The 15,836-nt window shown below is 36.8% G+C and overlaps 1 protein-coding gene and 1 pseudogene across 1 annotated transcript in view; both read right to left on the reverse strand.

Annotated features, from left to right (window-relative positions):
* Nucleotides 1–15,836, reverse strand: part of MSH4 (mutS homolog 4) — a 100,085-nt gene that overhangs the window by 27,476 nt on the left and 56,773 nt on the right. The window contains exons 9-11 of the mRNA XM_028102480.2: nt 15,136–15,210; nt 2,413–2,477; nt 1,083–1,252 (exon numbers count right to left, since the gene is read on the reverse strand). Of these exons, the coding sequence (XP_027958281.2) occupies nt 1,083–1,252; nt 2,413–2,477; nt 15,136–15,210 (310 nt within the window). The remainder of the gene's footprint in view (nt 1–1,082; nt 1,253–2,412; nt 2,478–15,135; nt 15,211–15,836) is intronic.
* On the reverse strand, nt 13,639–15,126 carry LOC114208358 (large ribosomal subunit protein eL42-like; annotated as a pseudogene).

Consider the following 15,836-nt stretch of genomic DNA (forward strand, 5'->3'; position numbering starts at 1 on the left):
CTAACCAATTTCCTTCTTCGCCCAGTGAGGTTTCCTTAGCCTTTGTGCTTCGGTCTGTACCATTGCCAGTATGTGGAATTCCTTTCTAGGCTATTCTATCTACTAAAAACATTCCCATCCTCTATGGTTCCACACCCAATCACTCTCTGACCCCTATAACCTGCTATATTTTTCATCATATATCTTATGCCCATGTGATATTATATGATCTATGTGATCGATATACACATCTATCTACCTCTCTATACCTATAAACACACACACACACGTTTCTTTTTTGTCTGTCTTCCCTACTATAACATAAGCTCCACGAAGACAGGGACTTTGTCTTGTTCACTATATATTACTAGTACCCAAAACAGTGTCTATATTTACAAGAAACTCCATAAATTTGTTAAATCAATTACTGTACTTGCTCAAATGCTACCTCTTCTCGACAAATATATTTCTTCTTCTGAAATCACTTAGTACTGATAACTGCATTTTGCATCTAATTTATATACAATATTATATGAAGGTAAACAAACATCTCCAGATCTTCAGGTAACTCTAACTTTGAAGAAACTCTATATTTAAGTTGGGAGAAAAAAATAGACACATTATAACATTTAGAGATATTTTTTATTTTTAAAATCATATTTTAATATATTTTTTATTATTTTATGTTAATTACCATACATTCCATCATTAGTTTTTGATATTTAATCTATTTTAAATGACAGTATGTATTAACCTTATCTCTTTTGGTAACAAAAATTTAATTAAAAATATGCATGGCTAGTTATCAAGCAAAAAAGCACATGTTCTAAAAAGGTTTAATTTTGGGGTGCCTGGGTGGCTCAGTCATTAAGTGTCTGCCTTCGGCTCAGGTCATGATCCCAGGGTCCTGGGATCAAGCCCCACATCGGGTTCCTGGCTCAGTGGGAAGCCTGCTTCTCCCTCTCCCTCTCCCCTTGCTTGTGGTTCCCTCTCTCACTGTGTCTCTCTCTGTCAAATAAGTAAAATCTTTTATTAAATAAATACATAAAAAGGCTTAATCTAAAAAAAAAAAACAGAAAAATACACTGAAGTAATTAAATTACCTGCTATGTCATCTACAATCTCTGTATATGTTCTTCTAGCTATGTCAAGGAATTCATTTATGTTGGATCTCACTGCATAGCACTTCTGAGTCCTCATGTTCAGGCATCCTTTCATGTATCTTGCATCATCATTAATTATGGTTTTAATCTTTTCAAGTATGATTCCAAACCTAAAAAAGAACAGTATAGGCAATAAGTCAACAATTATTTTAATTTGTAATCTGAGTCACAGTAAATGATATATTTTCTTAGAATATAATTTTAAATATAACAAATAACTTTTTCTTGAAATTTATTGAAAATTATTTTGAAAATAAATAATTTAGCAATATGTATATATTTTACATTACATAAATTAGAACTGTGACTATATCAATTTTAAAATATTTTGTCAATCAGGACTAGTCTCTTAAAGTAACATGAAGCCACCAAGAACGATTCTATAACTGCTAATTAAAAGATCTCCCAAATTATACCCTCTGACTGTGCCTATGAGTATAAAATATATCTCTGAAAAACGGTTATAAAAATTCTGGCTTCATGTTCATTGACTCAATCAACATTTACTTATACCATGTATGATCACTGTGTTAGGTGCACAGATCTAAAGAAGGATTAAATGTATGGTTCTTGCCTTCAGGTGGGGCCAGACAAACTAAACGCATACTGTAAAACAGTGGTAAAAAAAACCTCCCAATAATCAGTAATTAAGTACAGTGATCATATAAAATGAAAGTCTGGTAACACCTATTTTCATAAACTTCTGTTTTATTCTGTTCTGTATTTTATTTGTAATTCTGTTTTATTATTAACCTCAACTTGTGGCTCACAAAAGATGTGAATCCTGAAGCAATAAACTAACAGTTCTTAAGCATCACAAGTTTTGTTGGTTAAAAATCAAGGTGCCATTGCTAAAAACAATATTAAAATTAAACTGTATTTAGATCTCTTATTCAATATTTATACCTACTATTTTTTGGTTTTATTAGGCCCTTTATGATTTACAAAAGAGAAATATATGCTTTTATATTTGCAAGTCTTTCCATGAGGAATGGCTAAAAAAAGAAATATTAAAATTGTGTATGATTTCAATTTTTAATACTATTCTAATTGCCTATTAACACAAAAATTCAATGTGCTGTTACCCTATTTATGGGTATTTATAAGATGTAATGTATAATTAGGACTTTGATGAATAGTTTAAACGTTGTTAACCAGAGTCCAAGTAATTGTTCTATTGATTACAGTTAAGAGTACTTAAAATCATTTATGATCAGGGAGAAAGGAATAATTAGCAGGGTTATTTCATTCACAGTTGAGTGACAAAGACCTCTTATCTTCCAATGAACCACAGTAAGCTCTTAATAAAGGTGTGCTACAGTTCCTCAAAGCAATCTGTTAAAAAATAAAATAAAGTTAGTTAAAAATAATAAATTATAACACTATTCAAATATAGCATTTTACATTTGTTTAATACTTTACAGTTTACCCAGGGTTTTCTTGCTTCATCTTCTCATTTGTATACTCATAAAAGATATTTTAGGTATATAGGTGAGGACAGATGGTACCTTTGCCATTTTCCAGATAAACAGCACTTGGCTAATAAAGGACATCCACTGCTTTATTATTATGACTTTAATTTTTCTTGTGTCTCAAATAATTGTTAGCATTCAACTACTTATTAGAGGTAGGTACTTAAATAGCTATCATTGTACATTTAGAGTACTCTACATATAATTCCAAAATTTGGGTTTTAAATATGCATTAAACTAAGAAAGCGCTTTGCATATTTATAAATAGAGCAATTTCTCCATTCTTATATGCAAAAATAGAGGTTTAATTTTGCTTAATGGAAACTATGAGTGGTCACTATTTCAATAAATAGAAAAAAGAGGAAAACACAGTTTACCTAACTTTTTTTAACAAACTTTTTTCATTTATTTAAAATCAATTAAAATATACAGTGTATTATTAGTCTCAGAGGTAGAGTTTAGTGATTCATCAGTTGCATATAACACCCAGTGCTCATTACATCAAGTGCCCTCCTTAATGCCCATCACCCAATTATTCCTTCCCCCCACACACCTCCCCTCCAGTAACCCTTGGTTTGTTTCCTATAGTTAAGAGTCTCTTATGGCTTGCTTCACTCTCCTTTTTCATCTTATTTTATTTTTCCTTCCCTTCCACTATTTTCATGTTTTGTTTCTTAAATTCCACATATGAGTGAAATTATATGATATTTGTCCTTCTCTGACTTATTTCACTTAGTGTAATACCCTCTAATTCCATCCACATGGTTGCAAATGGCAAGATTTCATTCTTTCTGATGGCTGAGTAATATTCATGTGTGTGTGTGTGTGTGTGTGTGTTGTGTGTGTGTGTGTGTATACACACCACCTCTTCTTTATCCATTTATCTGTCAATGGACATCTGGGCTCTTTCCATAGTTTGGCTATTGTGGACATTGCTGCTATAAACATCAGGTGCATGGGCCCCTTTGAATCACTGTTTGTATCCTTTGGAAAAATACCTAGTGATGCCATTGCTGGGTCATAGGGTAGCTCTATTTTTAACACCTCAAGGAACCTCCATACTGTTTTCCAGAGTGGCTGTACCAGCTTGCATTCCCACCAACAGTGTAAGAGAGTGCCCCTTTCTCTGCATTCTCACCAACATCTGTAGTTTCTTGGCTTGTTAATTTTAGCCATCCTGACTGGTGTGAGGTGGTATCTCATTGTGGTTTTGATTTGTATTTCCCTGATGCCGAGTGATGTGGAACATATTTTCATGTGTCTGTGGGCCATTTGTATGTCTTCTTTGGAGATGTCTGTTCATGTCTTCTGCCCATTTCTTGACTGGATTATTTGGGTTTTGGGTGTTGAATTAGATAAGTTCTTTATAGATCTTGGATACTAGACCTTTATCTGATATGTCATTTGCAAACATCTTCTCCCATTCTGAAGGCTGTCTTTTGGTTTTGTTGACTGTTTCCTTTGCTGTGCAAAAGCTTTTTATCTTGATGAAGTCCTAATAGTTCATTTTTGCCTTTGTTTTCCTTGCCTTTGGAGACATGTCTAGCAAGAAGTTGCTGCAGCCGAGGTCAAAGAGACTGCTGCCTGTGTTCTCCTCTAGGATTCTGATGGATTCCTGTCTCACACGTAGGTGTTTCATCCATTCTGAGTTTATTTTTGTGTATGGTGTACGAAAATGGCCCAGTTTCATTCTTTTGCATGTGGCTGTCCAATTTTCCCAACACCATTTGTTGAAGAGACTGTCTTTTTTGCATTGGACATTCTTTCCTGCTTTGTCGAAGATTAGTTGACCATAGAGTAGAAGGCCCATTTCTAGGTTTTCTATTCTGTTCCATCGATCTATGTATCTGTTTTTGTGCCAGTTCCATACTGTCTTGATCACTACGTGATCAAGCTTCGTAATACAGCTTGAAGTCTAGAAATGTAATGGCACCAGCTTTGGTTTTCTTTTTCAACATTCCTTTGGCTATCTGGGACCTTTTTGGTTCCATACAAATTTTAGGATTATTTGTTCCAGCTTGTGAAAAATGTTTGATAGTACCTTGATAGGGATTGCACTGAATGTGTAGATTACTTTGGGTAGCACAGATATTTTAACAATATTTGTTCTTCCAATCCATGAACCAGGGAATGTTTTTCCATTTCTTTGTGTCTTCTTCAATTTCTTTCATAAATGTTGTATAGTTTTCAGAGTACAGATCTTTGGTTAGGTTTATTCCTAGGTATCTTATGGTTTTTGGTGCAGTTGTAAATGGGATCAGTTCCTTGATTTCTCTTTCTTCTGCCTCATTGTTAGTGTATAGAAATGCAACTAACTTCTGTGCATTGATTTTATATCCTGTGACTTTGCTGAATTCATATATGAGGTCCTAGTGATTTTTGGGTGGAGTCTTCTAGGTTTTCAACATAGAGTATCATGTCATCTGCAAAGAGTGAAAGTTTGACTTCTTTGACAATTTGGATGCCTTTTACTTCTTTTTGTTGTCTTAGCTGAGGCTATGACTTCCAGTGCCATGTTGAACAACAGTAATGAGAGTGGACGTCCCTCTCATGTTGCTGACCTTAGGGGAAAAGCTTTTAGTTTTTCCCCGTTGAGAATGATATTCATTCATTGTGGGTTTTTCATATATATGGTTAACCTGACTTTTACGTGCTATTTTAGTTTGCTATGAGGCAATGGCAATAATATTTTTTCTTATGAGTAGAAAATATTTAAATATGAATAAAAGTATAAATTCATAAAAGCATAAAGAAGAACATTTAAATTGCTTAAAATTCTACCACCCTCCCAAATAAATTATCTAAATATTATGGTATATTTCCTGTCACTTCCTCAAATCAAAAAAATTTTTTTATCATTGCATATTCTTTTCTCCCCTACTTAATACATCACAAGCATTAGAAACTTTTAATAGCATAAATTTTTAATATGTCATAATATTTTACCCTCTAGAAAATAAATAGTTTCTTCCCCTTATTAGAGGTCTATACTACTTAGAATTTCTCACTAATATAAATAACACTGCAATGACCATAACTGGGGATAAATCTTGGTAGTATTTCTTAAGACTTCTTTTGGACAGATTTCTAGTAACATAACACTGTCAAAAGATAGATGTTGTAAAACTTCCCTGTGAAGTATGTGCAATTTGTACTCCTACCAGCGGTCTCTGAGGTTGTCTCTCTCACTGTTCTCTCATTAGCAGTAAGTTGTGTCCGTTAAGGGAAAAAAAAAAAAAAAAACTTTGCTTCTTTTATATATAAAAAAATGACTTTAATTTGTATTTCTTTGACTAATAGTAAGGCTGAATATTTATGGTATTATTTATTAACCTCTTTCCATTTTGGGGGCATTTTCCATATTTCTATTGGTATTCCAACAGTGTCTTATGAAATTACAGAAGTTTTATGACAGAAGTTAATATTTTATCTATCAAATGCTATAAATTTCCCTAATTTTCTTTGGCCTTTATTTTGCCTCTGACATATCAAAGTTTGAAATTTGTGTCTTATCGAATCTATCAATTTTGGGGGATGATTTATTATACCTTTTTCATTCTAAGAAGATGACACTTTTTACATCTTTTGCCAAATTGCTTTCATTATATATATTTATTAGAATGAACTCTAAAACAAAATTCTTCCAGATTTTTCATTACATTTTTTTCAATGTGGACTTTGAGAAACTTTTTTTTCATTTATTATTATGTTAATCACCATACATTACATCATTAGTTTTTGATGTAGTGTTCCATGATTCATTGTTTGTGCATAATACCCAGTGCTCCATGCAGAATGTGCCCTCCTTTATACCCATCACCAGGCTAACCCATCCCCCCACCCCCCTCCCCTCTAGAACCCTCAGTTTGTTTCTCAGAGTCCATTGTCTCTCATGGTTCGTCTCCCCCTGCGAATTACTCCCCTTCATTCTTCCCCTCCTGCTATCTTCTTTTTCTTTTTTAACATATATTGCATTATTTGTTTCAGAAGTACAGATCTGTGATTCAACAGTCTTGCACAATTTACAGCGCTCATCATAGCACATACCCTCCCAACTGTCTATCACCCAGCCACCCCATCCTCCCACCCCCCACCACTCCAGCATCCTCAGTTTGTTTCCTGAGATTAAGAATTCCTCATATCAGTGAGGTCATATGATACATGTCTTTCTCTGATTGACTTATTTCACTCAGCATAACACCCTCCAGTTCCATCCACGTCATTGCAAATGGCAAGATCTCATTCCTTGTGATGGCTGCATGATATTCCATTGTGTATATATACCACACCTTCTTTTATCCATTCATCTGTCGATGGACATCTTGGCTCTTTCCACGGTTTGGCTTTTGTGGACATTGCTGCTATAAACATGGGGGTGGAAATACCCCTTCAGATCCCTACATTTGTATCTTTGGGGTAAACACCCAGAAGTGCAATTGCTGGATCATATGGTAGCTCTATTTTCAACTGTTTGAGGAACCTCCATACTGTTTTCCAGAGGGGTTGCACCAACTTGCATTCCCACCAACAGTGTAGGAGGGTTCCCCTTTCTCGGCATCCCTGCCAAAATCTGTTGTTTCCTGACTTGTTAATTTTAGCCATTCTGACTGGTATGAGGTGGTATCTCATTGAGGTTTTGATTTGGATTTCCCTGATGCCGAGCGATGTTGAGTACTTTTTCATGTGTCTGTTGGCCATTTGGATGTCTTCTTTGGAAAAATGTCTGTTCATGTCTTCTGCCCATTTCTTGATTGGATCATTTGTTCTTTGGGTGTTGAGTTTGATAAGTTCTTTATAGATTTTGGATACTAGACCTTTATCTGATATGTCATTTGCAAATATCTTCTCCCATTCTGTCGGTTGTCTTTTGGTTTTGTGGACTGTTTCTTTTGCTGTGCAAAAGCTTTTTATCTTGATGAAATCCCAATAGTTCATTTTTGCCCTTGTTTCCCTTGCCTTTGGGGATGTTTCTAGGAAGAAGTTGCTGCAGCTGAAGGTCGAAGAGGTTGCTACCTGTGTTCTCCATTAGGATTTTGATGGACTCCTGTCTCAGGTTTAGGTCTTTCAACCATTTGGAGTCTATTTTTGTGTGTGGTGGAAGGAAATGCTCCAGTTTCATTCTTCTGCATGTGTTGAAGAGACTGTCTTTTTTCCATTGGACATTCTTTCCTGCTTTGTCAAAGATGAGTTGACCATAGAGTTGAGGGTCCATTTCTGGGCTCTTCCATTGATCTATGTGTCTGTTTTTATGCCAGTACCATACTGTCTTGATGATGACAGCTTTGTAATAGAGCTGAAAGTCCGGAATTGTGATGCCGCCAGCTTTGCTTTTCTTTTTCAACATTCTTATGGCTATCCAGGGTCTCTTCTGGTTCCAAACAAATTTTAGAATTATTTATTCCATTTCTTTGAAAAATGTGGATGGTATTTTGATGGGGATTGCATTGAATGTGTAGATTGCTCTAGGTAGCATTGACATCTTCACAATGTTTGTTCTTCCAATCCATGAGCATGGAACATTTTTCCATTTCTTTGTGTCTTCCTCAATTACTTTCATGAGTATTTTATAATTTTCTGAGTACAGATCCTTTGCCTCTTTGGTTAAATTTATTCCTAGGTATCTTATGGTTTTGGGTGCAGTTGTAAATAGGATCGACTCCTTGATTTGTCTCTCTTCTGTCTTGTTGTTGGTGTATAGGAATGCCACTGATTTCTGTGCATTGATTTTATATCCTGCTACTTTACTGAATTCCTGTATGAGTTCTAGCAGTTTTGGGGTGGAGTCTTTTGGGTTTTGCACATACAGTATCATATCATCTGCAAAGAATGAGAGTTTGACTTCTTCTTTGGCGATTTGGATGCCTTTGATTTCTTTTTGTTGTCTGATTGCTGTGGCTAGGACTTCTACTACTATGTTGAATAGCAGTGGTGATAGTGGACAAACCTGCCGCGTTCCTGACCTTAGGGGAAAAGCTCTCAGCTTTTCCCCATTGAGAATGATATTCACTGTAGGTTTTTCATAGATGGCTTTTATGATATTGAGGTATGTACCCTCTATCCCTATACTCTGAAGAGTTTTGATCAAGAAAGGATGCTGTACCTTGTCAAATGCTTTTTCTGCATCTATGAGAGGATCATATGATTCTTGTTCTTTCTTTTGTTAATATGTTGTATCACGCTGATTGATTTGTGGATGTTGAACCAAACTTGCAGCCCAGGGATAAATCCCACTTGGTCATGGTGAATAATCCTTTTAATGTACTGTTGGATCCTATTCGCTAGGATTTCGGTGAGAATTTTTGCATCCATGTTCATCAAGGATATTGGTCTGTAATTCTCCTTTTTGATGGGTTCTTTGTCTGGTTTTGGGACCAAGGTAATGCTGGCCTCATAAAGTGAGTTTGGAAGTTTTCCTTCCATTTCTATTTTTTGGAACAGTTACAGGAGAATAAGTATTAATTCTTCTTTAAATGTTTGATAGAATTCCCCTGGGAAGCCATCTGGCCCTGGGCTTTTGTTTGGGAGATTTTTGATGACTGCTTCAATTTCCTTAGTGGTTATAGGTCTGTTCAGGTTTTCTATTTCTTCCTGGTTCAATTTTGGTAGTTGATACATCTCTAAGAATGTACCCATTTCTTCCAGGGTATCTAATTTGCTGGCATAGAGTTGCTCATAATATGTTCTTATAATTGTTTGTATGTCTTTGGTGTTGGTTGTGATCTCTCCTTTTTCATTCATGATTTTGTTGATTCGAGTCATTTCTCTTTCTTTTTGATAAGTCTCGCCAGGGGTTTATCAATCTTGTTAATTCTTTCAAAGAACCAGCTTCTAGTTTTGTTGATCTGTTCTACTGTTCTTTCAGTTTCTATTTCATTGATTTCTGCTCTGATCTTTATTATTTCTCTTCTCCTGCTGGGTTTAGACTTTATTTGCTCTTTTTTTCTCTAGCTCCTTTAGGTGTAGGGTTAGGTTGTGTATTTGAGACCTTTCTTGTTTCTTGAGAAAGGCTTGTATTGCTATATACTTTCCTCCTAGGACTGCCTTTGCTGTATCCCAAAGATTTTGAACAGTTGTGTTTTCATTTTCATTGATTTCCACAAATTTTTTTAATTCTTCTTTAATTTCCTGGTTGACCCATTCATTCTTTAGTAGGATGCTCTTTAGCCTCCATGTATTTGAGTTCTTTCCGACTTTCCTCTTGTGATTGAGTTCTAGTTTCAAAGCACTGTGGTCTGAAAATATGCAGGGAATAATCCCAATCTTTTGGTAGCGGTTGAGACCTGATTTGTGACCTAAGATGTGATCAATTCTGGAGAATGTTCCATGGGCACTAGAGAAGAATGTGTATTCCGTTGCTTTGGGATGGAATGTTCTGAATATGTCTGTGAAGTCCATTTGGTCCAGTTTTTCATTTAAAGTCTTTATTTCCTTGTTGATTTTTTGCTTAGATGATCTGTCCATTTCAGTCAGGGGGGTGTTAAAGACCCCACCCTTATTGTATTGTTTTCAATGTGTTTCTTTGCTTTTGTTATTAAATGCCTTATATAATTGGCTGCTCCCATGTTAGGGGCATAAATATTTACAATTGTTAGATCTTCTTGTTGGATAGATCCTTTAAGTAGGATATAGTGTCCTTCTTCATCTCTTATTGCAGTCTTTGTTTTAAAATCTAATTTGTCTTATATAAGGATTGCCACCCCAGCTTTCTTTTGGTGTCCATTAGCATGGTAAATGGTTTTCCACCCCCTCACTTTCAATCTGGGGTGTCTTTGGGTCTAAAATGAGTCTCTTGCAGACAGCATATCAATGGGTCTTGTTTTTGAATCCAATCTGATAGCCTGTGTCTTTTGATTGGGGCATTTAGCCCATTTACATTCAGGGTAACTATTGAAAGATATGAATTTAGTGCCACTGTATTGCCTGTAAGGTGACAAAGACTGTACATTGTCTCTGTTCCTTTCTGATCTATGCTGCTTTTAGGCTCTCTCTTTGCTTGGAGGACCCCTTTCAATATTTCTTGGAGGGCTGGTTTCGTGTTTGCAAATTCCTTTAGTTTTTGTTTGTCCTGGAAGATTTTTATTTCTCCTTCTATTTTCAATGACAGCCTAGCTGGATATAGTATTCTTGGCTGCATTTTTTTCTCGTTTAGTGCTCTGAATATATCATGCCAGTCCTTTCTGGCCTGCCAGGTCTCTGTGGATAGGTCTGTTGCCAATCTAATGTTTCTACCATTGTAGGTTACATATCTCTTCTCCCGAGCTGCTTTCAGGATTTTCTCTTTGTCTCTGAGACTCGTAAGTTTTACTATTAGATGTCGGGGTGTTGACCGATTTTTATTGATTTTGAGAGGGGTTCTCTGTGCCTCCTGGATTTTGATGCCTGTTTCCTTCCCCACATTAGGGAAGTTCTCTGCTATTACTTGCTCCAATATACCTTCTGCCCCTCTCTCTCTTTCTTCTTCTTCTGGGATCCCAATTATTCTGATGTTGTTTCGTCTTATCGTATCGCTTATCTCTCGAATTCTGCCCTCGTGATCCTGTAGTTGTTTCTCTCTCTTTTTCTCAGTCTCTTTATTTTCCATCATTTGGTCTTCTATATTACTGATTCTCTCTTCTGCCTCATTTATCCTAGCAGTTAGTGCCCCCATTTTTGATTGTACCTCATTAATAGCCTTTTTGATTTCGACTTGGTTAGATTTAATTCATTTATCCAGAAAGGGTTTCTCTAATAACTTCCATGCTTTTTTCAAGCTTAGCTAGTATCTTTAAAGTCATGATTCTGAACTCTAGGTCTGACATCGTACTAATGTCCGTCTTGAGTAGTCCCTGGCAGATGGTACTACCTCTTGTTCTTTTTGCTGAGGTGATTTTTTTCATCTTGTCATTTTGTCCAGAGGAGAATAGATGAATGAGAGAACAAAATGCTAACAGATTAACAATATCCCCAGCAAATATACTCTATACAAATCAGAAAAGACCTGAAACCAGGGGAAAAGAAAGGGAAAGAGAGAAAAAAGAAAAAGAAAAAAGAAAAAGATAAAAACAAACAACAACAGAACAAAACAAAACAAAAAAAACAGAACATGATCAAATATGATCAGGCTAGTGCATAGATCAGTGCCACACACTAGATTTTGGGCATATTTTGGTCTGTTAGAAGAAAGTGCCTCCTAATATTTTAAAGGAAGAAAGACTTATATATGCACAAAATAAGGGTTGATACAATGAAGGGATGGAAGATGAGTGTAAAGATGAAAATTATAAAAGATTTTATAAAAGGAATTTAAGATAAGTTGTTTAAAAAAAGAAAGAAGAAGATCAAAAAACAAAGAAGAAAAAGAAGAAAGAAAAGGGAGAGAATGTGATCAGGCAGGAGACTAGAACAAAGCCATACACTAGTGATTTAGGGTATATTTTGATCTGTTAGAAGAAACTGTATCTCAAAATTTTAAAGAGAGAACAACTTATATATATATGCCAAAAATAAGGGTAACTACTATGAAGGGATAAAATATGACTCTAAAAAATGAAAAATAAAAAAATATTTTTAAAAAAAGGAATTGATAAGATGTTGGTTGAAAAAGGGAAAAAGAAAAATTCAAAAAAAGAAAAAAACAGTTAAAAAAATCAACTTTGAAAAACTAATGAATCATGGTAAAAAAGCCATGAGTTCTATGTGCAGTATTCCCCTAGCGCTGGGGAGTTCTCTCGTTCTCCTTGATCGGTAAACTTGGTCTTGGCTTGCTGGCTGTTCGTGCTGATCTTCTGGGGGAGGGGCCTGTTGCCGTGGTTCCCAAATGTCTTTGCCAGAAGCGGAATTGCCCCGCCCTTGTCGGTCCAGGCAAGGAATCTGCCCAGGTTTGCTGCTCTCCGATGCTTTTGTTCCCTCCAAGCTCTCGGGACAGCTTTGGAGGACCAGAGTGAAAATGGTGGCCTCCCAAAATCTGCCTGGAGGAGCTGAGAACTCGGGGCCCCACTCCTCAGTGCACCCCCCAGAGAAAGGCAGTCACTCCCATGTATCCGGTCTCCGGCCGCACTCCGTGCTCACCCAGCCTGTGACCGAGTGTTTCTATCCCTGGCACCCGACCCCATGTGGAGTCTCCAAACCCAGCAGATTCCTGTGGTGAGCTCCCGCGCCGCTCCTCCCAGGGAAGGAAGGGGAGTCTCCCCGGCTTTGCTGCTTGTTGGGTCCCTGCTGGAGGAGCAGTGGCCCGACTGGGTCACGGATCACCGTTTATGGCAACCACGAGCTGAGAGCCCATGCCTCGACTCTGTCTCTGCAGCTGGCTTCCCCGCTCCAATCCCTGGGAGCTCTGCTGCACTCAGGCACCCCCGGTCTTTCTGTGACCCCAAGGATCCTGAGACCACACTGTCCCACGAGGGTTCCACCCCCCACTTAGCCGCTGGAGTGACGTCCCTCAGCAGAGCCGACTTCTAAAAGTTCCGATTTTGTGCTCCGCGGCTCTATCACTTGCTAGAACCGGCCGACGGAGGCCCCCTCCCCCGCCGTCTCTCCTCCCGAATATCGCCTCGGATTCACTTCTCCGCACATCCTACCTTCCAGTAAGTGGTTGCTTTTCTGTTCAGAGAGTTGTTGCTATTCTTCTCTTCGATCTCCTTTTGAGTTCGTAGGTGTTCAAAATGGTTTGATCCCTATCCAGCTGAATTCCTGAGACCAGACGAAACCCAGGTCTCCTACTCTCCGCCATCTTGCTCCCTTAGTCTCTCATTACTTTTTTTTTTAAGATTTTTATTTATTTATTTGACAGAGAGGGTGAGAGAGCACAAGCAGGGGGAACAGTAGAGGGAGAGGGAGAAATAGGCTCCAGGCCAAGCAGGGAGACCGATGCGGGACTCGATCCCAGGACCCTGAGATCATGACCTGAGCCGAAGGTAGATGCTTAACCATCTGAGCCACCCAGGCACCCCTTTTTCTTTTAAAAAAGCAGTTCTTCTTTGTCACTTTTTTTTTAAGTGAACATAACCTCAAGATTTTGTCTTCATAATATTAACAAAATATAAAGCTTAGAACTGGATCACTTGGCCCTTCCTCTTCTTATCTTCTCCCAGTTCAAAATGCTTGCATCTCTTAATAGCCAGCATTCTCTTAGATCTGCAGTTGAGCTCAACACATTCAAGCCTCAGCATCTTCTTTGTAGTTTTAGCCTTTTTCCGGAAAATTGGCTTAATCTGCCCACGATAGCCACTCTGCTTCCTGCCATAATGCTGCTTTCCCTGGGCATAAAGAGAATCTTTGCCCTTCTTGTACTGTGTCACTTTGTGGGGCTGGTGCTTCCACACTTCTTGCAGAAAGTCCGGCAGGTTTTAGGAATGTTCACCCTGTTTGCGAGAGCACTATCAGCACAGAAAAAGCTGTCACCTTAAGTTTTAAAAATGTTTTGCACAGGGGTTCCTGGCTGGCTCAGTCAGCAGAGCATGGGACTCTTGATCTCAGGGTTGTGAGTTGGAGCTCCATGTTGGGTGTAGAGATTACTTAAATAAATAAATGTTTTTAAAAAAGTTTTGCACAGTAGAGTATTTAAAAATATATTAGAAAATCACATCAGAGATATTTCAGGTAAGAGTCATCAATGAATATTTAAATCATTGAGTGAAGGTTTAATGAGGAGCAGGATATTTACACAAAGTATCTCTCTACAGATTATTTAATAACTTTACAGTGAAGAAATTGATCAAAGTTAATATCACCAGAATGGGGAATGACATAATGTGCCTCCTGATGTGATGTACTGAAAAAGATACAATATTGCTCATAGAGTATTACTGCTAAATAAGGTGAATTTAATCATGAGAAAATAACAAACTGAGGAATATTCTATAAAACAACACTCTTCACGATGTTAATATCATGAAAGACAAAGAAAGGATGAGAAACTAAGTTGAAAAGTGGTATAAAGAAACATGACATTAGGGACACCAGGGTGGCTCAGTTAAGCATCTGCCTTCTGCTTAGATCATGATCCCAGGGTCCTGGGACTGGGTTTCCAGCTCAGCAGGGAGTCTGATTCTCCTTCTCCCTCTGCCCCTCCCCCTGCTCATGCTCTCTCTCGCTCATTCTCTCTCTCAAATAAATAAAATCTTTAAAAAAAAAATGACATTAAATACAATGCATGGTCCTGGACTGGACCCTGTATCAAGAAAAAAAATCTATAAAAGACATTAGTAAAACAATTAGAAAATTTTGAGTATGGACTACAGATAATAGTACTGGATCAATGTTAAATATCCTCAATTTTTAAATTATATTGTGGTTATGTAAAAGAACAGCTTTGTTCTTAGGATATACACACATTAGTATTTAGGTACGCAATTTTCAAATAGTTTAGTAAGAGTAATAATAAGGATATAATACATAGTGTGTGCTGTGTGTATTCAGAGAATTTGGGAATTCATTATACTATTCCTGTAACTTTATCTAAATTTGATATTTTTTGAAACAAAAAAGTTTTTTAAAAATTGATGCTAGACATGTTTTGTACAATATATACCCATATAAATTACCTTTAAAGGATCCACAAGTTCCAAGGTATGTTTTAGGTATATTAAATTTGTTATCTTTGATTCAGCTACATTAACCTGTTAAAATAAAGACCCAAATGTAGACACCATAAATATACAAGAATGGATTTTCTCTTGAAATTCTACACTTACCATATCCATACATTTTTATTTATCAACCTACCCAGAATAGACAATAGTTACAACTACTGACCCATCATAATAAGCCTAGTGCACTAGTTTTCTGAAAGTCTGACAATGAGAAGAGTTCACCTCATTGTGTCCAACTTCCATTTCTACTTCAGCCACTAGGGTCCAGCTTAACCTACAGTAGTGATAGGAGATACAGTTCAATCCTGAGCAGTACTAACAGACTAACATTTACTGAAAAAGGCACAAATGGTATTTGTGAAAGATGATATTTGAAAAGCTGAGTCCGAACCTCCCAGATAGTTACAGAAAAACAAAAATTTCCCTCATTGGTTCCTGTTTGTGCGAGTAAAACAATTTTCATAATTCCAGTTGTCCAAATTAACTATAGTTTTTCAAAATAAAGCAACATCAACATTCAAAATTTTATAAATAAACTTTTTAAAATTAAATTATACTATCTCTAGAACCAAACAATGGTATTAAACCTTGAGAAATGAAGAATGTTTTGTGAATGGACAAATTTACCAATATTGACAAAGAGTTTTAGGATA

Source organism: Eumetopias jubatus, unplaced genomic scaffold (genome assembly GCF_037043125.1).
Source record: "Eumetopias jubatus isolate StellerSeaLion01/CBP00866 unplaced genomic scaffold, mEumJub1_p1.0 scaffold_4, whole genome shotgun sequence".
NCBI classification, from domain to species: domain Eukaryota; kingdom Metazoa; phylum Chordata; class Mammalia; order Carnivora; family Otariidae; genus Eumetopias; species Eumetopias jubatus.